A 23604-nucleotide genomic window follows, 5' to 3' on the forward strand; every position below is an offset into this window, starting at 1 on the left:
CGGAGGTGTGTGTGCATCACACGTCAGGTAACTGTACTACTTTCTCCCTGCTGTCTACTTCGGTCCCTGAGGTTGTGATCCGCGGCAGTGTGTCGGTTGTCTCCCCCGCGGCAAGACCGGCGTCCAGGGACACCCTGCGGCCACTCGGCGACCTTGCAGCGTCCAAAGAGCCTGAAGCGCGCAATGTGGCCGCGTGTGTTTGGAGGGTGAGGACCGACGGGGGTTCATCACTGGCGGACACCCCCAATACCCACCAGCCCACACAACCGTGTGTCTAACCGGGGGTTTGGCTTTGTGTGAGCTGAGGACAGTCCCAGTGACAATGGACCCTTTACAAAATGGTACTGACTCCGAGGAAGACTGCCACGGTGCTGAGGAGGAAGAGGAGGTGGACCCAAGAATCCAGGTGAGATGACTCTTGGGTCAGATTATGGAAAATCCATTTTTAAATGGTTTGTACAGATAGTCGGGTCTCTAGACTGGAGTGCATTCTCACCCATCAAGTGTGAAAGTAAACAAGCAAGTTAAATATTTTGTCTGCCCCCTATTTGCCTGTATTTTGTCGGACTGGGATGTAAAAGTGTGGCTAATTTCCATGACACCGCCAAGTTTCTCCACCAATGACTTTGAGGTTAGGCTGGGAGAAGATCCTACAGAAAGCTGTGTGAGCATTCATTTGATATCCAGCTGCAGCTCCATGTACTAGTGCGCTCTTTGTCCTCACTAGTAAGACAATCCAGTGCACGAGTAGAAAGACTATGACACATCAGTAAGGTACGATCCAATTTGTATGCCAAAGTTGTCCTATTAGTCAACAAAGTTAACAAAGATCAAACGTGTACGTGTACCATAAGCTTGACGTAATAACTGTTCAAAACTGACAGTGTCATTCGGCGTCACTGTGATGAAATGCTGCCTCTACGAATGAAGCGAACTTCACATCTTTATGGGCCCAGGTCGCAAGACACTTGCTCCGCCCATGGTCGTCATGGTAACAAAAGCTGCCGAGAACGGTGTCATGTATAATGCATCCTTAAACCTTGGAGTATTTTGATGGAAGTATGTGACATACATGTTATTAGACACCAGGGAACTTTTATATTGTGAAGAAATTGCAAAATGTCTCCTTTAAAAGGTTGAGTTAGGTGTGACAATGTGTGTTTTCATGCCACACCCACTGCACTCTGCTAATTTAATCAACAGAAACCACTTTTAACCCAAATCCATATATATGTGTGTGTCCCCATGCATGTTTACTGCAAACAGGGAGAGTTGGAGACGTTAAACCAGTCCACAGATGACATCAACCGCTGGGAGAGTGAGCTGGAGGTAAAAGAAAACAAAAAAACTGAAGGTTTCTCTTTCTCTGCTGTCACAGTGCAGTTTTCCATCCTACCCTAAACACGCAGAAAATTGCCTAGCAACGTGAACTGTACCTCGAAATAGTTCCTTGGTGAATGCGTTGCAAAGATGTGTGTGAAAAAAAATCTAGGGTTGCCTCTATTGGAAAAGATCTAAAGCAGTCATATCGAGCTAAAATGTAGTGTATGAATCAATGCTAAAAGAGCAATGCACTCTTTTTTGTATTTTATTCATAAAACGCACTGCATTATACAGTGGTGCCTTGAGATACGAGTGGGACCATAAGAATTTGATAACTCATTATTAACTCCTGCTACTAGAGATGAAATGGTATGAAAATTTCACATCATCATCATGACGACAGAAGTTACCACGATTATCGGTCTTATCATGAAGTTCCTAAAAGTACCGCACACAACATTAGAAAAAAAACAAAAAAACATACACACACTGACAGCTTTGCAACATGTTTGATTTTGAATACAAAATGTAAAATCCACAACCCTATGTATTTTTTCCACATTGGAAATGGCAAACACCCAAATTGTGTTTTCATGCAAGCAGTTGAACTTGAAGTGACCAAGTGATACATTTAGTAGTGGTGGGACTATTGACAAAATCATCCAACAAACATGAACATAAAACACAAAATTCTATCAATTCTATTTTCCACCAGTCTACTTCATAGAAAGTCAGATGAGCGTAATTTATCAGAATAGATGACAATATTTTTTTACAGTGATCCCTTTAAAAGGTCAGCTCAAGCACTTTTTATCTCGTTGCCGTTCCTGGTTGAGGCTCCAAGATATTCTCGTTTTAAGTTTGTCCGCAGATCCTTCTTTTGTTTATTGTTGTAATCAGCAGGCCGTCTGGAACGAATCCTGCTCTGCCTGCATCTGGGAGGGAGTCTGGGTCCACCAAAATCTTCTTTAACAAAAGGAAAAGTCGCTATATTTGTCGCTTGTTTAAAAAATGAGATTTGGCGACAAACTCACTCTCCAAAAGCAGATCACATTACACAAATTTTTTTATTTTTTTTTACTACTACTTTCATTACTGCTACTTTTTAAAATTTTAAAATGCGCCAATATGACTCACAACTTAATGGAGGGTTAACACCACAAACCACCAATTAATAGTAAACATACAGTCAAAACTGAGCGTTTCTATCTTCGCAAAGGTATAATAATATTTGACACAACTCTTGCATTGGATTTGAAAAGGATGGCTATATTAACTCTGCTTTATTTGGGACACTTTTGGGAATCCCAAGTGCTGGCCTTGTTTTCCGCAAGCATCCCTGACCTTCCCTGTAAAAACAAACCAGAGACCCAAGATGGATGCCACACATTTTTAGTTTTCAGGGCCATTCTTGTTTTTAGCTGTGTGGTAGGGTGGAATTAGTCCCTGGCAAAACAGTCAGGAGACTGCGGTTTTCCTTCTACACTGTATTCTTATTGCAGCTCTACTCACTTCCAACATGTTATAAATTCAACATTGACAAACAAGAAGTTGTTTTATAGAACCTCATGCACAAGCTCTGACATCAATTTCTATGTGGTCACAAAGTAGAGTTTGTCAACAGTAGTTTGAGGTCTAACTGTTCAATGTTGCTACCCTTCGTGTAATTCTTAAGAGTTTTGCTTCTTTTACTGCACACGTTTTAACCAACATGAGTCCTTATCATTAGCATAAAACATCCATTAATGTATGTTTTTAACCCTTTTAATTCCAGTTTGTTTGCACAATGTGCAGGTTGGAAAACAAACCGAAAAAAAATACATTTGTATGTACAGTATTCTCAGTACCGCCTTATTTTTTTTATTGCTAAAAGTACATTCTGTCTTTTTTCCGATAGCAAGCCACCTCTTTAATTAATATGTAATTCTTTTCCATGGTCAGTATCTACATTTCTTCAACTCAAAATTGCGTTATTCATTTGCTCCATGGAGTGCAGTACACCATTAAACGCCTCTTTCAGAAACTAAGAATATTACATGAAATTGCTCCCTTGTCCAAAAATTGATGAATGATACAAGCTGGGAGAAAATGTAAAAAAGAAAAAAAATGTTCAAGTGTTGCATCGCAAATGAAACTCATTTAAACCAAATTGTATGATTCAACCCAGTAATAAAAACAAGGAATTAAAAAAATTTTTTTTTCATGGGTTTTAATTGGCCATGAATGCAGTAGTTTGTGTAAAATGGGTTCACAGTTGTTTAAATGCTAGCTACATGCATGGCGTTGATGCTTTATGATCCTCTCCATTTCAAGTGCTTTGCCGCCTTCTTGTGGCATTTGTACACAATTACAAACCCAGTTACAGTGGGAGTCAATTATTTGCAGTTTTTCACTGTTATGTGATAGCGGGTTTTTACTTTATACATTTAAAAAGCTGAAGTTGGAAATTACCAAATCAGGGGAAAATCCCTATCCTTGGAAAGTTTCATTACATTTGCTATCACACAGCTAAAATGGTTCAAAAAAGGAAGCATAAGGCAAGCATAAGGCAACGCAGGAAGTGGGGAAACGCTGTGATGCCATAGGGAAACACGCTTCCTGTGACGCCTATTCCGCCCTTTAGCTCCCTTGTAGGTCACTTTTATGAACAGGATGCAGGTGCCGCCGCCATTCATTTTCACAACTGAACACACATGTCAGCAAAAGGCCTGCCGCTGCATCACTGCATTGCATCTATTGGATTCCTCCACACACATGTAAATGCATAGATGCTGTCTTGCTCTTAGCATTGCAGCCAAATCCTGCTCCGCACATGTTTTAAACGGTTTAGTGATGACTTGAATTAGGAGAGCTGCTTCGTCGGCTGAATTGCAAAGGAAGTGAAATGGTTAGGAACAGACACTTATTGTGCGTTTTTCTTATTTTTTATTTTTAATGTATTAGATTTGGTTTCAGGGGTAACCTGAATTTCGTTTCTATTCAATCCAGTTTTTCCCTCTTTAAAATTCAAAATGATGGTTTAAAGTAACTACAACAACATGGTATATACTGTATACATTATGCCATTGGTAAAGGGTAAAGCTTGTAAAGGGTGCAGTCCGCCTCCAGATCAAGTAGTCTTTCTTTCTGTCACATACAGAATTTTATAATGCAGAGAAGCGATTCAATTGTGACTAAGCTCCTGCCTTTTTAAATTACATTGAACTCCCTCCAAGAGTTGCTTGGCTGCCTTAATAAAAAAATAAAAAATAAAAAAAACACAACCACACTGGCCTCATGACAGCGCTTAGAGGGATTTAGGAATCATTCTGTCTCATCTTCAGATAATTTGGGCCACTTCTACCTAAACTAATGTGTGTGTGTGTGTGTGTGTGTGTGTGTGTGTATTCGCAGGAATTCCGCCACCGGTTCCGCGCAGTGCTCGTGGAAGCCACCGTGAAGCTGGACGAGCAGGTGAAAAAGATTGGGCGGGCCGTGGATGACTCCAAGCCTTACTGGGAGGCCCGCAAAGTGGCTAGACAGGTACACGCGCGCACACGTACACGCACACACTGAATGAGGGTGAGTTGGAAAGTGCAAGGCTTACTGAGGATTAACAAGGAGATGCTTGAAAGGGCTTAGCTCATATCCACTTAAAAGGCGTGCGCACACGTGATATCTATTTTTAAACCACCACTGTATGCTAAACTGCTGTCAACCACACACACGCACACACATATATATTGATAATTCCTAGAAGAAGTAAAGGTACAATGATAACGTGCGCAAATGTTCCGTGTGCAAGTGCTCCGGCTCTGACTCCGATGAGTCGGGTCCCCTGTCGCCTGCCGCCGCTTTGTCCAATCGGCAGCGAGCTCATGAGTCACACGTCAAAAACAGGCTGATATTTCTGTGTCCTTGCAGTGCTGTCAAAACATAAATAGATGGTGTATTTTGACACGTGTGTTATTGCCATTTTGCCCCCAGTATAGCAAACTACCTGACAGTGTTTGCTGCATGCGCATTGCTGGAGGTTTTTGCATTGGGATGGGACCAATGTGCACATGAGGGGGATCAGAATGGGTGTGTGTGTCTGTTTCTGTTTGTGTGTGCGTGTTCCTGAAAGGGGCTTAACTACAGAGCAAAGCAGATGAAGGCCTCAGGGTTAAACTGGCACATTGTCCAGTTATAATTTATAGGGGGGAACTTTTAATATTTAAAACATGACCCACTTCCAGGAGGATCCAAATGCCTCCATGACCGTGTCCCACGTGCACGCTCGTGCACTTTATTTTCCACCACCCAATCCTCCAGTGAGCCAGCTGCAGGCCCCTCCCGCACTTTCATGGAACCATGTTTTTCCACTTACATTCCAACAAATTTGGCAAGGGGGTGTAGCGATTTGAAAATCTGACTTGGCTTTCTTCTCTTTTCTCTTCTCCAACACTGCCTGTCTGTCTGTGTGTTGCATGTACCGTACCGTAAAAAACAAACAAACAAAAAGGACTGGCTAAGAATCAGAGGTAGGCAGAATAACTAAATATTGTGCTCAAGTAAGAGTACCGTTACTTTAGAATAATATTACTCAAAAATAAAAAGTAGTCCTCCAAATAATTACATAATTGAGCAAGCGTAAGAGTAAGCAGTGAAAAAAAAACAACTGATGTACTGAGTAACTGGTGAGTAACATCTGATTTATTGATGTTTTAAACAGTGCATGAAAGTCAAAAAGGCAGAAATATAAAATAGGAATATACCAATTTAAATATTGCCCAACAACATCACTTTTAAAAACATATATTTTTAATCGAATAACTAAGGCAAACTCAGTTACAATACATGGTCTTAATTAACTTTGTTTGTTTTCTTCCCCATATGAAACAGCATAATACGGTCACGAGGCAGAGTTGATTAATTATGTAATTATGTATAATTTGATTATATTGAACTTCAACAGGTGGACATCTATTTTATTACTCAAGAGCAATATACTGTAAGTTCTGCTAACTTACATCTTTATATTCCATTTGCATTCCTGCGCAGTAGTTGAGCTGCTGGTTTTAATCTACAGAGCATTTAGATGACATTTAAAATGTATCCAAAAAGTTACTTATATAAATGTATTGGAGTAGATGAGGTTAGTTACTAGCTATCTGTGCTTAGGATAATTTGACATACGCCACACAGAGCATGTAAAGTTTCTAATACAGAGTAACGATTCAATTGACCCTCACATATTCACGATGATTTCTGTCTGCGTGTTTAAAATAATTTGGAGATGGCATATAAAAATTATGTCGCCATCGAAACCATGAATCCTGCCCAGCAACACGTGACATGACTGTTATTAAAAAAAAACAAATCCAAGCATTTATGTTTGCTTCTGCTAGATTGTGCTAGACATTTAATCATGAATACAAATAGGGTTTTTTTTTTGTCTGTGAGATTTATTATTATTATTGCAATAATGTGAGTTTTTGGCAAGGCTGACTTGAGAGCTGCCACGTGTTTAATTAACTGTTTGTGTCACAGTGTGATGTAACCCAGCATGGGAAAGGAAGTGTCCCGTTTTTCATTTTACGATGATGTCTTGTGAGCAGTTAGCACGTTTTTTTTTTTATCTCCACCATGACAAAAATTGATTATGTAGTCCTCACACCATTAATTATCTTGCCTGTATGACGCATGGGAATTGGGTCACACGGAGCCATGTAATCTGTTTGTTTGTAATGCCGACCAGATTACACGCAAACCGCTATCTTCACACTCCTTCCCTCCGTCGTATCACTTTGGCTATCATGACACCGACAAGACAGGTGGTGTCACCTTTCAACCTGCTGACATCATTACTGGGGGGACTTTATCTTCCACGGGCATGACCCCGACTGGTAGTCGTGAGACGAGATGCTGAGGATTGGCGTGGGGGGCCATGGGAAACAAATGTTACACAGCTTTAAAAACCTCCCACTGATTTTGTTGCAAGCAGTCATGGAAGCTAATTTTATTTGTATTTTTTTTAAATAACATTCAGGTATAAAATGTTACGTAAAATGCTTCGATATTATTTTCCAATATTCTCAAAATATTGTATGTAATTCTTTAAAACGTGTTAATTTGATTCACAAAATAATAGGAGGGTTATTAGGATTAGTTTTTGACTATGCGCTGAAGTAAATTCTCCAAAACCACATATCGGCTTTATTTTTAATGACAATAAATCAAAAATAAAGTTGAAATGCATGGCTGTAACAGGCACTTCTTATGCATTTTAGCATAAAAACACAACTAAAAGTGTAATTTCTCTACCTAGTTAACTCCAATTTCATTAACCTTCAATCATTGAGAAAATTAGTCATAAATATATCAAAACATGTTCATATTTTATAACTATTTTTGCCCTAAATATAACTGTGGCCTTTGTTTTAAGCATATCTAATCTGACTGCAGCCATTTTAAATCTATGATATTTCCATTGTTGTTGCAGCTTGTTGTCGTGTCAGCCATATACAGCAGTGATGCGGCACAATACGCAACATTAAAACATGAAAGCAGCATTCTAATGGCATTGTTTTTGCAGCATCAGTGGAAGACAATAATGCATTCAAAAACTCAATTTCACCCTTTCTCTACTTATTTAAATACCCTTAAAGGTGAGGCAGACCCTGTATGATGGGGCAAAATATTAGAAAACAGCTCCCAGTGTAGAATTTCGGATAAAGCTCTTGTATTGGACCTGATTAGATGATGCAGATATGAATGCAGGTGGTGGGCTCTATGGCATGGTGAGAATAACAGTCCTATTGACAGTGAGCATGAGCTGGAGGAGCCCACTGACAAAACGTCTTCAGTGACAAAAGTGCCATTTGTGCCTTTCTGTGTGCGTGTGCAAATTCCCTTCAGAAACCCAATTTGTATTGAGTGCATAAGAGCTAATGTAATGTGACTTCATTCCAAACCTTCTTCTTTAGGCCCAGGTTGAAGCCCAGAAGGCCACCCAGGAGTTCCAGCGCGCGGTGGAGATCCTGCGGGCCGCCAAGGAGACCATCGCCCTGGCCGAGGAGAGGCTGCTCGAGGAGGACAGCCGCCAGTTCGACTCGGCCTGGCAGGAAATGCTCAACCACGCCACGCAGAGGGTGGGTGCGCAAAAGTGATCTTAACGTTCCAAAATGTAATGTTGCGTTTTGGTTGAAATATTGATACACTCTTTGCATTCGTCCATGAACTGCTTGTTCTCGTCAGGGTCACAGATGAGCTGGAGCTTGTCCTATCTGATTATTGCCGATAAAGGCGGGGTTTACCCTGCCTCTCATCCTGACCACCCCGTTATGTTGTGGGTCAAATTGACCTGTTTATCCATCCATCCGTGTCTAATTAATACAATTTCTTTCTTGGCAAATATTATACACTAATTCCCACTATGTTTAATATATTATAAACATGTTACTTCACCTTAATTGACAGATGGACAGATGTGAATATGGTTTGCATCTATGTGACGTCTGTCCGTGTTTGTGCAGGTGATGGAGGCCGAGCAGGCCCGAATGGGCAGCGAGGCCGAGCACAAGAAGACGGCGGCCAACTACACGTCCTGCATCGGCCACATGAAGCAACTGGAAAAGAAGCTCAAACGCTCCATCAACAAATCAAAGTCGGTTCCCCTTTTTTTTTCCTTTTAAAAACCTCTTCTGTAGCCTTCTTGTGTGAACTTAGTGAGGAATAGCAAAGCGGGGCTCTGTTGATAAAGTCCAGATGTTTTTCTTCTTGCTTCTTGTTGGGGTGTAACTCCCTTTTGTAAGAGCCCAGGAATGCCAGTGGTCAGAGTGGAGTTTTGATTTTGTTCCCCCTCTTACTCTTTGCCCTTTTTGTCTCCCCCTGCAGGCCGTATTTTGAGTTAAAAGCAAAGTACTATCTCCAGCTTGAGGTACGTGCGCTGCAACACACAGTCTGTTCAATTTTCAACTTCTGTATTTTTCAAATTGTGTTTACACTCACCTTACTGTTTAATTTCTAATTGGCTAGATCAGCGGTGGGCAAAGTATGTTCTTGAATCAGGTGCACTGACCATTTACATCATCAAGTGTCCAGAGTTCAGACATTTTTTCCGGAAATTGGTCAATTAAAATGTGTTCATTAATATATATGTTATTCGCCTATCTCATTAAATAATTCATTAATTGATGTATTTCATACTTTCAAAACAATTAGTAAAATAAACAATTTGACATATACATTAAACAAAGCTATTTTTTTTAATAAATGTTGAATTAAATAAATTCTATATAATAAAGTAAGCATATAACAATAGGATTATTCTGAAAAGTTTGGAAGGAAATGACTCGACAATAATTAAATGTGCTGTGAAATTTGGGTTAAATATTCACTTTTCTTCAAAACAGCCATCCATTGATTAACTTTGCTTATAACACCATGTTGTTTGTAACACCCAGCTGAAGTTTACTGTTAATGTGACACATAAAACAAAAGAGAATTAAATTTTGTATAGTTAAACACCAAAATCACCATTTTGTCTAACGAAAGTCCGCTAGCTTAATGCTAACATATAATGGCAAACACCATGGACAGGCTAACGGAAGCATTAGCATAGATGATACGATAATTCTAAACCTTCAAACAACTGCTACTTTATTACAGTGGAGCAGCAACACATACAAAAAGGAACATACAACAATATTCGCAGGCATATATTCTCTCTGCTCTGTGGGAACAATGACAGTCTCTTCTTACTAGTTCTAATTTTGCTGCATCTTTTCCAGTAGACCTCAGTGCTTGCCAGAAACTCTCAATTCGGACTGTAAAAGCCAATAAAAAATTATTGCTTTAAAATATGTGATTAGCCGGGCTGCAAAAGACAAATTGCGATATGGAGATAGAACAAGGCTCGAATTAAGCGGTATCAAATCGCAGTTTGCGAGTTAAAATTCTGTACACACTGTAGCGAGTATTTCTGTGACACACAAAAGTAATTAAGTTCCACAAGGTTTGCAGTATCGTAGGGGAACACTGGACAAGCAGTTAAAAAGTCAATTTTTCCACGAAATGTCCTGCAAATTCATTTTAGCAACTGAAGCGGCAGGTGGACGAGCGCCAGGCCAAGCTGGTGGTGGCGAAGGCCGAGTACCGTGCCGCCCTTCGCCGCCTGGAAAGCATCTCCGAAGAGATCCACGCGCAGCGCCGCTCTGTCGGAACTCGAGGGCGGGGCGTGGGAGCTGAACTCGACAGCGGCGGTGACGGAGAGGACGTCACAGGTTTTGCCATGGATTGCGACGGTCTGTCAAGTGAGTGTCGTTATCTTAACCCAGTTTGCTTTATGCTGGATTTGTGTACACCTCTCTTACTTTGTTTGAGCCATGTTAGCTATGTTCATGCATATGTGTTGAAAATTAAATTGTAACGGCAAAGTAGACGAGTAGATTAGTAGCTGCATCAGGAGAGAAGCAGCTAATATACTCAAAGTGTGACTTTTGACTGTGCATGAGGTGCATTCATGAACTCCAAAGTATGTACATTTGTGAAAGTTTTATTTTTCAATTAAAATTATTTTACATTTAAATTTTGTATACGTTTTCTACAAGATTACTCAAGTTTTGGTTAAAAAAGGTGGTATTGAGAATATATATATATATATATATATATATATATATATATGTTAGTTAAAAACACATTATGCAGTATAAGATGCAAAAAAAATACAGACTGTCTGTACATGTCCAAAAATGGCCACAAACAAGCTAAAAGGGTAATTAAAGCTGAAAGGGTAATTAAGTCCTCATCGTTAATTAAAAATGGTTGACATCATGTCTATGTTCCTCACGTGCATGTTTCATGTGCATGCAGTGGTGTCGGTGTCTATTGACGACGATTTGGAGGAAGACGCTCAATCCGCCTCATCCACTCCAACCACCTCAACGACCCTCGACATGCCCTCACCGCCATCACCGACCTCCTTGCGCCACACGCCCCCCTCTCCATCCTCCTCTTTCTCCTCCTGTCCCGGTGCACTGGAGGTAGCCAGCCCGTGCAGCTCTCCTGGCTCAGACTCGGTGTGCGGTTCTGGGCATGGCTCGCCTCTGCTGGGCCCTCGGAGCCAGTGCAGTGGAGCCTCCTCACCGGACTGTGACCAGGAAAGAGGTCTGTGTGTCCGTGTGTGTGTGTGTTTTTGTGTGTGTTTGTGTGTATGCATGTGTTTGTGTGTCCATCACATTACTGTGTACGCTTGTGGGTTACTTCTAATCACTTATGTTCAAAGACCCTCTTGTTTTCTTACGCAAAATGCCCTTTCACAAACAAATGATGATGCTAAGAAACATTACCTTTACCAATGAATTTCTAAAAGTTCAACCTCCATTTTTACATCGTTTGCAAATACCTGGATGATGGCTAGTCTTCAAAGGATTCTGCCATACAATTTTTGGGACAATTCACACGGTCATGTAAAAAAAAAAAAAAAAAAATTTTTTAAATAAGCCATTTTAAAACCCTCAGCTACAGTGTTAAAATTAAAATAATAGCAAAACTTAAGTTTTAAATCTATTCTCAAAGTGAACCATTTTTAATTCCCCTCATCGGTTAACAATTAGACAAATGTATTCAAATATAATAATAAAAATATATTTTTACCTGGGACATTTTTTTATTTTTCCTCAGGGATTTCAAAAAATATTTTAAAGAGGGGCACTTTTTTAAAATTAAAATTAGACAATTATAATCATATGTAATAATAAAAATATATTTTGAAGTTGGCCATTTTTCTCTTGTCAATCACAGATTCAAATTTGTTAAAAATGTTAAAATATAATAATAAAATCCAATTTGAAAGATATTTTCAAATGAGTCTTTATTTCCCCTTACCATTAAAATTAGCTAAATACGACCCTAGTGAGGATAAGCGGGGAAGAAAATGGATGGATGATAAAATATAATGTCAAAAATTTTAAATTAGACAATTTCTAAATTAAATGATTGTATTTATTTATTTATTTATTTTTTTACAATTTATTTGCATTCAATTTGCAATAATATTTTAAAGTGGGCCCATTATTTAGTTAACAATTATACTTTGCCAATGTTGCTTTTAAAAACATTGCTTGTTAGCCTCTACCTGTGTGGACTCATAATCATCATTCAGTCATTTACAAATAAGCAACCTCACGTTTGTTACGCTCTCCTTTTGGCCTGCAGGTGACCGAGCAGAAGGTGCCGAGGCTACGTTAGAAGGCGGCCTGAGCAGGCTGAACTTGACCATTGCACAAACGCAACAAGACGACGACGACGACGCTGAGGATGAAAAAGTGACAGAATGCACAAGCAATGAACTCCCCTCTACGTCCAACATTCTCCTACTCAACGCCGTCTAACCGTGACGACTGCAACCTCCGTGAAATTGCCATAAACATCAGTGTAGCAATGTGAATCCATGGTGATGTACAGTGAACAAACAAGCACACAAAAGTTGCTCATCAAAGGACTTCATCTCCCATAATCCTCCTCACTTCAAGAGTTGTTACTCTTCTTGTGTGCCATCCAGTGTCTTTGTGTTGTACTGCAAATCTGATCGCGTCAAAGGCTGCAAAATATGATGTAAATAGACCCAAAATAAGGAGTTTACAGACTAAACCAAACAAAGGTGAGAGTGAATGTTTTTTTTTTAATTATGCGTGGATTTTTTAATGCGCAAATAGCCCCGATTCAATTGAATTGAATTGAAATAGCACCCTGTAGTGTAGATTGTCCTATATTTATACTCCTATATTCTTGTATTTGAACATTTGGTGTTGTTCATGTTTAACAAAAAATAAGCAATAAATGTGTACTTTACATGACATCGTTTTCAATCTATAGGTGATTTCAATGTTGTATTTTATATTATACGTATGCATACATTTTTGATTAAGGAATGGTTCTTCTGTCTAAAAACACATTTTATTATTATTTTTATGATAATTACAATAAAATTAGTTTTGTATTTATTTAATTATTGAAATAAACATTCAAATATAACTACTATGAAAAAGGAAAAATGCTAATTATTTGGATTTTAATTTAAATGTTGATCTCAACTGTTTTATTTTAATAGAGTTAAAATGTTTTTTATTGTTAGAATTTAAATACATTTAATTGTTAATATTTTATGTTTTAAATTGTATTCATTTATTTTAATATTTAAATAAATGTATCTTTATTTCATTAAAAAAAAAAATATTATTTTTATTTTTACTTAGGTAAGTTAGGAAGTGGCTGATCACATGACTAAAAATCACATGATGCCTTTTTAACAAAAGTCTGCCCTCTGTCCATCTGATTGGGCAACACGCTTCCGGACTCTGTTGCGATTGGAGAGAAATAATATTTGGCCTTATATGACAGTTTTTGTTTACGTGTTGTAGTGAGTCACACAGTTTGTAGAGCCATGGGTTTTGTTTTAATGTAGTTTCCCTGTTTTTATTCGAATCATTTAATTCAGTGCGAAAGGTAGAACATGACGCGGTCGTGGTTCGTCGCCGCTGTTTTGCTGTGGATTGTCTGCGGTAAGGTTAACGTTTTTTTTGGAAATAGCTTGGCTCTAAAAGAAGCTAACATGTTCTTTTTATTGCATTATTACACGATAGCCAACGTTATGATGAATTGATTTGGACTTAAATGCCTTTTTATTAACAGGAGCGCTTATTGGTGCATATTGTGCTAGCGAAAAACAACAACAAAACCATAACCGTGTTAGAAATCTGTCAATTTAAAGTTTGCTTGCTCAACAGAAAATGATGAATATATCAATATGTTTTGACCCCCAAAGTGCATGTATGATATGATCATGTTATACGTCAATCATAGGCCAACAACAACCGACACAAAGTAATGTGAATAGTGAAGTGGGTGATTGTTGGTTAATTCTCTACGGAAGTCGTCTATTCCTTCTATTCTGCTCTGGAATGAATGACAACACAATTAATGTAATCTTATTAGAGAATGATAGAATGCATTGGCACAGTTATTACACATCTTACTTTCTCTTTCAAATATGAAATCATCTTTAAAAAAAAAAAAAAAATCAGTTTTCCTTTGTTTGCAGGTTTTGAAGCCAAAGCGGTGCCTTCGCGTCCAGATTTTGGGACTACTTATCATGTGAAAGGTGAGCAAAACGATGAGTTTAAATGTTCGTTTTTGGTGTCCCCACTTTATGTCATGAGTGTTTCTTTGCAGGAGTGATTTCTTTGCCCTACGCTGAGATCAGGGAACCCTTTGAGGCCTGGTTTGACCTGAAGGCAAAGTCCAGCCGTATAGACTACTACCATGGTGAGAAGCCCTTCTACATTCTCACTTTTTTCTCCATGCTCGGCGGCTTGTGAAACTGAGAAGCTGCTGTATCATATCCAAACGACTCGAGCGGAACAGAAACACTAATCTGCTCAAGGTTTTGCACTCTCATGTGATTTCCTTCCTTTTACATGAGTGTGAGCAAGTGAAATATGAAGAACTTTGTGTATTTAGTTTATCTTTTTTTCTCCTTCTTATCATCTTTACTCTAGCAAAGTATTGGAATCTCACTAGTCAGCAGAGATAGGTTATTACACTGATGCAGTACACCAGCAATCTTCTTTCCATGAAAAGGAAAAATAATTTAAGTTGCTCTAATAATATTTCCTTTTATTTGGTGTCTTTCCCCAGTTCTGTGTACAGTTAAGGCCAAAATGTTTAATACCCTGGCCTGACCACATATTGCGTAAAGCAATTATTTTGGGGAGGTGAACTGAATATTGAATATCTATTTTTATTTATTTTTTTGAATTGATTATTTTTGTTACATCATTTTATATTTAAATAATGTTTTTCAATTATTAGACAGACTTATTTTCAGTTTTTTATTTCTAGATATTACATATCAGTAATAATTCTAAAAAAAAGAGTCTCATTGGGTCATTTTTATTATGTTGACCATTTATTTAGACATTTTTGATTAATCAAATTTAAAGTTATTTTACTTTTTGTATATTTATAATTTATTTTAAGATATTTAATTCATCTAAAATGTGTTTTCATTTTTATTTATTGTGCTGTACAATATAGCGTTAATTATTTAAATATTTCATAATCTATTAATGTTTTTACTTTATTTCTATTTTGTTCTATTATGCCTCATGTATTTATTTAAATTATTTTAAAATTACATAATATTTATTTATTATACTATAAGTCTGTCCAATGTTTTAAAGTAACCATCCGATACACAATTTAACAATACAAATAAATCAAATTTGTGTAGCACTTAATACTTAAGGCCACTTGGACTGTTAATTAGAATGCTCTCGTAGATTTACTGGTAAACTAGAAGTTACCTGGATCCTCAGGATTGATGCAAAGTGTTCAAATTGTCAGAAATATTTTATAAATGTAAAAAAGAATAACTTTTTCTATATTTGTAATAATGTCTCTTTAGCTTCTTAAATTATTATTTTTTTTTACACACAAGAATACCCACTCTACAATAAAATATTGACTAATAGTTCAACATTTAATCCAACTGAAGAGCTGGTGTAAAAATTCTACTATTCTGCCTTATCTGTTCCAACAGGACAAGTGTCAACATATCAGTTGGGGGCCGAGCAGCCGTGGGGGGCTTCCTACAAGATCACCCCCGAGACCACCGAGGACCAGCTGAACGTGATGAAGTGCTTCCAGGTCAACGGAACCAAGGATGAACCCGTCGCGACGCAAGCCGCCCTCCCCGACGTGCAGGGCTTCCAGGTCATTATCGTGGTTTCTAATCAGTGTGCAGTTAACTCCCACTATATTGTGATTCATCGTTAGTGCCGGCGCTATATTGTGGATTTAACAATCCCTGCTAATTTTTAATTAATTAGCTCATCTATGGTGTTTCACATTCGTTAGACAAAAGTATGTGGTTTGGTTGGAACATTTTTGTGTTTAAATATACAGTGAACCACCGCTATTCGTCGGGGATAGGGCCCAAGCCTTGCCACGAAAAGCAAGAATCCACCAATAATCGATGTCCCCCCCCCCCCCCCCCAAAAGCGGTTTTAATTACGTAGAGAGGCCACCAGAAGGCAACAAAGTAAACCGAGAAGATTGTAAACCATCAACGCCATGCTTATAGCATGTACACAGTCATGTACCCATGTTACATAAGCTGCATTCAGTTGTTCAATTGTTCAACACAAAAAATCACCTTCACAGGAGGCTCATCAATAGACACGGAGCTAACATGGCATCCATAAACATTATCTACTTATTTACTTACTTACGTATATCCACACGCCTCTGCTTTTCTATTTTGTCTCTTCTTTGTCCCTGGATATGTGTTAAATTTCAATTAAATTTTTGTTAATCTTTTTTCAATTTTATTGTAATTTGTATGTAAAATCTGTGTTTTATAAATACATGGAGAAAAGAAAAGAGATTCATTTGATGTAATTTTAAGGAAAATGAAATACTATATTGGGATATAAAATGATCAATATCGGGATACAAAATGTTGTCCTTATCACAGAGCACTAGTGGGAGGAGTGAAACTTTTTTTTTTTTAATACATATATAGTCTCGCTTTTTTATCTCAGATTTTCACCTATTGCAGGTCGGTCTGGAACGCAATAAACAGGTGTTCACTGTGAACACATTGGATCATCATTGATGGCTTAATTTCCGCAACAGTTCCTAAGGATGGAGTACTACGGCGGCTCCCTGTGCGAAGTGTGGCAGAATGTGACCACCGTGGGCTACAAGAAGAACACCTACACGTTGTGGGTGACCCGCTCGGAGAAGCGTGCCGACGGCCGGACGGATCCGGCCACACCGCTACACTACGAGATGATGGGCTACAACACGCTGCTGGGCTCCCACTTTGACAAATACTTGGTGGACTACAAGGAGTTCTCCCCCCAAGTGGACCCCGTAGCGTTTTCCCTTCCTGAAGGTTTGTCACCAAAAAAACAAACAAACAATAAACAAACAGAGGTAATATGAATGAAAAAAACAAAGCATTGTCGTACAGGTATGAGCTGCGGACGATTCCCCGGTCCAGGAGTGGAGCATCACATCCTGGCGAATCCCATGAAAGATCTCATCCACACTTCATCTTCGGGCCACTCGCGGCGCATCTTCGACCATTTCAAGGAGAAGTTTCAGCGTAACTACAGCGACCAGAGGGAGCACGAGGAGCGAGAGCACGCATTTCTCCACAATCTCAGGTGAGCCGTGCATGGAATGGAAGAGGCGTGCCTTTAAAAAAAGATTTTTTCAAAACATGGTAAGATGTAGCTCAGTTTATGGCAATATTTTTTTTATTGTATTTGATATTTTTGTATTGTATGTCTCATGCGTGTCTAATATTATGGTCTAATCGTTTATGCATATATTTTATCTATTTTTGTCTATTTTTCCTAATGTGTTTTTATTCTTCTATCCATCCATCCATCCATTTTCTGAGCCGCTCATCCTCACAAGGGTTGCGGGCGTGCTGGAGCCTATCTCCGCTATCTTGGGGCAGGAGGCGGGGTACACCCTGAACTGGTTGCCAACCAATCGCAGTTTATTCTTCTATTATCTTTGTATATTTGTCTTTTTCCAATGTGTCTGTCACGTTTATTTTTGTCTAATATTTTTCATAATTCCTAATACAATTAGTTTTCTATTTTTATTGTGTTCTAGTAGTTGTACCTTTTTTCCTAAAAAAACATTCTTACTGTATTTTTTGGCAAACTTAGTATCTTTTATGACAAGTTTTTTTTTTTACAAATGTTTTTGTCCATTATCTATTGTAATATTCTTTTATGTTTTATTATTAATTTATTTTATATTCGTATTTCCTATTACTGTAATTGTCTTATAATATTTGTTTGTTTTATTTTGTATTTTTAATATATATTGTGTTACTTTTCTAATATTTGTGTATTTTTCATGTTTTGTCTGTTTTTTTCATTTCTATTCTAATATTTGTTATATTTTTTTAAATATTTTTGTCGCAAATAATTTAGTGTTTTTCTCATATTTGTCTTTACATTTAGTTTTGCCTAATATTTGCTTTTTACGTACAACACAGTTTTCTATTTTTGAATTTATTTCTAGTATTGTATTTTTCTTTTTTGGGGGGGGCCGTCTTTTTGTATTTTTTGTATTTTTTCTAATTGCCTTTTTTCAGATATTTTTTTTCTATTTTGTGTTTTGCATTTTATTCCCAATATTTTAATTGTATAGGGTTTTTAAAAAAATATATAGTTACATTATTTCCAATATTTAGGATTTTTCATCTAATATTTTTATATTTTTATGTAATAGTTTTATATTTCTTTCTTGACTTTTTCCACTCTGAAAGTACTCCTGAGTCTCCACCTTGCTGCAGTGGTCCCCTTTCTTGCTGCCTCTATCTCCTCTCAGATAGCATTTTAAAATACAGGACACCGTCATTCTCTTCCAGTACGGTATCATCATATTTGAAGATTCGTTTTTTTTATTATTATGCTCCGATAGATATGTCCACTCCAAGAACAGAGCGGGGTTATCCTTCACGCTGGCCCTCAACTCCCTGTCGGATCGCACCATGTCAGAGATGGCCGCCATGAGGGGACGCAAGCGCGGAAAAAACCCCAACCGAGGCCGCGCCTTCCCTTCCCAAATGTACAAAGGAGTCGAAGTCCCCGAGTCGCTTGACTGGCGCCTTTACGGTATATCCACATCACCTGAAAGGCTTTTTTCTCTTTTCTCTACTCCAACTTTTTACTCTGTCATTTACAGGCGCTGTAACACCAGTGAAGGACCAGGCCATCTGCGGCTCCTGCTGGAGCTTTGCCACCACTGGAGCGTTAGAGGGGGCTCTCTTTTTGAAGGTGACGATAACAACTTGTTCCAGGGCTCACAATTTGAATGTGGAATATGGATTTTTACAGGAATTATTCATTATTATTATTTATACATATAATAACAGAACGGCACGATGAACGACTGTTTAGCACATCTGCCTCACAGTTCTGAGGACCGGGGTTCAAATCCCGGCCCCGCCTGTGTGGAGTTTGCATGTTCTCCCCGTGCCTGCGTGGGTTTTCTCTGGGGACTCCGGTTTCCTCCCACATCCCAAAAACATGCTAGGTTAATTGAAGACTCTAAATTGCCCGTACGTGTGAATGTGAGTGCGAATGATTGTTTGTTTCTATGTGACCTGCGATTGGCTGGCGACCGGTTCAGGGTGTACCCCGCCTCTCGCTCGAAGATAGCTGGGATAGGCTCCCGCATGCCCGCGACCCTAATGAGGATAAGCGGAACGGAAGATGAAGGAATGAATGAATAAATGAGATGGTTCAAACCACACGTGAAATAAATGTTTTGTATGTTTTATTTGCATTGGTCATTAAAATTTTGTAAATTCATTATAATATTATATTTTATGTAAATTGTATTGTCTTTTGCTGATGTTTTTTTCTTCCACCCCCCTCAGACGGGTTCCCTGCAGGTGCTCTCCCAGCAGATGCTGGTGGACTGCACGTGGGGCTTCGGCAACAACGGCTGCGACGGCGGTGAAGAGTGGCGAGCGTACGAGTGGATCATGAAACACGGAGGCATCGCCACCACAGAGACCTACGGAGCTTATATGGGAATGGTGAGATTCATCTGATGCATACAGTAAACAGATAAAGTCAATAGAAAGCTAGGTATGCTGTTAACTACACATTGAGAATGATGCCCCTATCTTAATATTTAATAATGATGAAGGATAATTGACTTTCTAGTCTTGTGAAGAAGTTTTGTATTCGGCATTAGTTGTGTTTTTTATGTGGAGAAGATTAGCTTAATTATGTGTTACTCATTCAAAAACACTAGATATTAATACGTAATTTTTGCAAATAGAATATTTTAGCATTTATTGATAAATTATGTTTAGTAAAATTATTGTATTCTCAATGACAATGTATTTTATGATTTTATTAATGACATACATTTATTTGTATTCATTTAAGTACTCTTAAGGCTGTATTATATTTACTCAGTGTAAATGTATACTATAAATATAAAAAAAATTTCTAAATATATTCCAAATATTAATATAATTAAGTAAACTAAATAATTTTACAAAACTAAGCATATTTATTATGTTACTATATGTCAAATAAAAAGCATGTTTTTAGTTGTTTTTTTTATTGTTTTTCTTTTTTCATTAAAAAAACAATTTTACAATGTAATATAATACACACCATTTTGCTAAACATACTTTTTGAATCAGTTCTACTATACTTGATTTATAAAAAATAAATATTACTATTCGGTGTTTGGAGATCACTAACACACATTATAATCAAGCTTTTTTCCACATGTATTAAAAAATTTACCTCGTAAAAGTAACTTTGTATGTAATAGTATAGACTATAGTATAGTCTTGTATGGTATAATTCTTTCTTTTATTATTGTTTTTGTGGAGCGTCCTTGGGAAACCTCGAAAGACGCTTATAAATGAAACGTGTTATTTTTATTACTTTGCACCGCATGACGAATGAAAGCTCCTGTGGGCACACAGAACGGATTTTGCCACGCCAACGCATCGCAGCTGACGGCACACGTCCACAGCTACACTAACGTGACGTCGGGCGACGCCGAGGCACTGAGATTGGCGCTGTTCAAGAACGGTCCCGTGGCTGTCAGCATCGACGCCGGCCACAGATCCTTCGTCTTCTACAGCCACGGCGTCTACTACGAGCCCGTTTGTGGTACGTTCACAAACTGTGCACACAGGCATACATGTCACATTCATTTTTTTGCTTGTAATAATTTATTCGGACTCAATCAAAATCATTTTCTGTTTCTGTCATGGTTCATTCATACAACAGTATGTGAAAGGTCTCAAACCATCCATCCATCCATCCATTTTCTGAGCCGCTTCTCCTCACTAGGGTCGCGGGCGTGCTGGAGCCTATCCCAGCTGTCATCGGGCAGGAGGCGGGGTACACCCTGAACTGGTTGCCAGCCAATCACAGGGCACATAGAAACAAACAACCATTCGCACTCACAGTCACACCTACGGGCAATTTAGAGTCTCCAATTAATGCATGTTTTTGGGATGTGGGAGGAAACCGGAGTGCCCGGAGAAAACCCACGCAGGCACGGGGAGAACATGCAAACTCCACACAGGCGGGGACGGGGATTGAACCCTGCACCTCAGAACTGTGAGGCTGACGCTCTAACCAGTCGGCCACCGTGCCGCTAGGTCTCAAACCAAAAATTATATTTTAATATATATATTTAAAATACTATTATTATTATTGTGATACTTGTACTGTTTTACAAAACCTGAACAAAATGTGTAAATCATGATACATTGTTGGCATAGCTAGATGAACAAAGGTACATTATTTGTAGTAAATAATCATTTTTGGTCCGATTAATTATCTAGTGATTTTCAAAAAGAGAAACATTTTCTTGATTGAGATCTCAAACTGGTTTATTTTTTTTCATTCCTGAATGAAAAAATAGTTTTTTGTAACATGTTGAAGTCAGGGGAGGAGCTTCATTCCCGTCTTCAACCTTTCCAATAGTAATGCTTTGCTGCCATCTTGTGGCACCGATAGGGAATTATAAACCCTTTGGGGTGCGTATTAAAATGATTCAGTCATTAATTCATCTTCCGTTCCGCTTCTCCGGGCGTGCACATATAAACAAACAACCATTCGCACTCACAGTCACACCTGCGGGCAATTTAGAGTCTTCAATTAACCTACCCTGCATCTTTTTGGGATGTAGGAGAAAACTGGAGTACCCGGAGAAAACCTACAGAGGCACGGGGAGAACATGCAAACTCCACACAGGCAAAGCCGGGATTTGAACCACGGTCCTCAGAACTGTGAGGCGGATGTGCTAACCAGTCGTTCACCGCGCCGCACTATTAAAATGATTATTTACTACAAATAATTTGTATTTGTTCATCTATCAATGCCAGCAACATATAATGACAGGCAGAACAATTAAATGCTCTTCCACTAGATGCCGCACGATTTACCGGATAATTGTGGTCAAATACAATTCATGTATTATTTTAACCCTGGGCACATTACAGACAATGCAAAATAAATCAACGCATTAGTAACACAAGTTTTACATCCAGTTTCCATATTCCTCAGGTAACACCACCGACTCGTTGGACCACGCCGTGCTCGCCGTGGGATACGGCACCCTAAATGGAGAGCCCTACTGGTTAGTCAAGAACTCGTGGTCCACCTACTGGGGCAACGATGGCTACATCCTCATGTCCACCAAAGACAACAACTGCGGCGTCACCACCGATGCCACCTACGTCACACTGGCCTAGACATGCCCTGGGCCATTTCTGTCGCAAGCATAAGAAAAAAAAAATCCAATATATGTGCTTATGGTGGAAGGAATCAATGGAGTTTCCAGTGATGGTCATTTGACTTTAAACCACAATGTGATGCTGGAATGTAAATTTTGTTGTTGTTGTACTTTTTAATGCCACTATTTGAGTGCCTGTGAATGAATGGGTGTCAAGATTAATGAGCTGCTGAATTAAAAAATTAAAAAAAAGTGTCATTTAAAATTATTTTGTTGGTTTTGACAAATGTATCGCCGGTCAAAGGCAGTCACATAAACACAGACACAAGTGATAAAACATAATTTGTTTATATTTAGTTTGAAAGTAACTTTCAACTGGGAGAAGTAAGTCAGTCACTCATTCATATACGTCGAGGTCTGTCATGTTCATAGAAATGAGAATTGAGATTCAATTTTATTTAATCATACATTTGTCTGTGGTGTGCAATTCAGAATGTATAGTACTTTTATTTGTTTAATGTAAAAAAGGATGAAAGTCTTGTTCTTTTTCTAATACATATTAAAAATAGCTTTCCATTGACTTACTATATTTTCATTTCAATGATATATTAAAGATTCACCTGACAGTGACACAAGGGACCAAAAAGAGGGCAAAAATGTTGAATAATTTAATTTGCAATAATTGTATTTGAATATTTGATATACTAAATTTATCGTAAAATATTTATATGCATACCATTTATTTTATAAAAACATTTAATATTAATTTGTATTGTTTCCATTTGATTTAAGAACAAAAACATTTCAATGATGTAAATTGTCATTTTGTTTATATAATGTTTAATTGCATTGCATATTATTCATAAGTGATATTGTACATGAGTGAACGCGCTGCTCCTATGTTAGCAGCTCACGAAAGAAACAAGGCAGTAATTGGATCAATCCACAGCAGGTGGCACCATTGCAACCTTCTCACTGCTCGCCTTCTCATCCGGGGGAACGAAA

At 38.2% G+C, this 23604-nt stretch overlaps 2 protein-coding genes across 3 annotated transcripts; both read left to right on the forward strand.

Annotated features, from left to right (window-relative positions):
• Positions 1-37: 37 nt before the first annotated feature.
• On the forward strand, positions 38-13142 carry sh3bp5a (SH3-domain binding protein 5a (BTK-associated)). Its single transcript, XM_061760511.1, has 9 exons — positions 38-406; positions 1267-1329; positions 4717-4845; positions 8271-8435; positions 8820-8950; positions 9181-9223; positions 10382-10598; positions 11158-11451; positions 12502-13142. The coding sequence occupies exons 1-9, from the start codon at positions 323-325 to the stop codon at positions 12675-12677; spliced, it is 1302 nt and encodes a 433-aa protein (XP_061616495.1). The 5' UTR covers positions 38-322; the 3' UTR covers positions 12678-13142.
• A 510-nt stretch (positions 13143-13652) lies between these two features.
• LOC133471206 (digestive cysteine proteinase 1-like) lies at positions 13653-22867 on the forward strand. 2 transcript variants are annotated; one of them, XM_061760518.1, is made up of 11 exons: positions 13661-13847; positions 14387-14446; positions 14518-14610; positions 15887-16059; positions 16984-17245; positions 17324-17519; positions 18799-18992; positions 19063-19154; positions 19760-19921; positions 20834-21023; positions 22431-22867. In XM_061760518.1, exons 1-11 carry the CDS (start codon positions 13799-13801, stop codon positions 22616-22618), a joined length of 1659 nt encoding a protein of 552 aa, XP_061616502.1. In that variant the 5' UTR covers positions 13661-13798; the 3' UTR covers positions 22619-22867. The 2 variants fall into 2 exon arrangements, with proteins under 2 accessions (XP_061616503.1, XP_061616502.1); XM_061760519.1 differs by lacking the exon at positions 22431-22867 and having other exon boundaries at positions 13653-13847; positions 20817-21007.
• Positions 22868-23604: the final 737 nt, after the last annotated feature.

The sequence above is a fragment of the Phyllopteryx taeniolatus genome, chromosome 21 (assembly GCF_024500385.1).
Source record: "Phyllopteryx taeniolatus isolate TA_2022b chromosome 21, UOR_Ptae_1.2, whole genome shotgun sequence".
Lineage (NCBI taxonomy): Eukaryota > Metazoa > Chordata > Actinopteri > Syngnathiformes > Syngnathidae > Phyllopteryx > Phyllopteryx taeniolatus.

Excerpts from the sequence above, each read along its gene's own strand:
- sh3bp5a (XM_061760511.1), top strand. The coding sequence starts at position 323 with ATGGACCCTTTACAAAATGGTACTGACTCCGAGGAAGACTGCCACGGT. Across the intron at positions 9,224-10,381 it reads AGTACTATCTCCAGCTTGAG|CAACTGAAGCGGCAGGTGGA; the intron begins GTACGTGCGCTG and ends AATTCATTTTAG. Across the intron at positions 11,452-12,501 it reads GGACTGTGACCAGGAAAGAG|GTGACCGAGCAGAAGGTGCC; the intron begins GTCTGTGTGTCC and ends TTTGGCCTGCAG.
- LOC133471206 (XM_061760518.1), top strand. The coding sequence starts at position 13,799 with ATGACGCGGTCGTGGTTCGTCGCCGCTGTTTTGCTGTGGATTGTCTGC. Across the intron at positions 13,848-14,386 it reads TTTGCTGTGGATTGTCTGCG|GTTTTGAAGCCAAAGCGGTG; the intron begins GTAAGGTTAACG and ends CTTTGTTTGCAG. Across the intron at positions 14,447-14,517 it reads GACTACTTATCATGTGAAAG|GAGTGATTTCTTTGCCCTAC; the intron begins GTGAGCAAAACG and ends GTTTCTTTGCAG.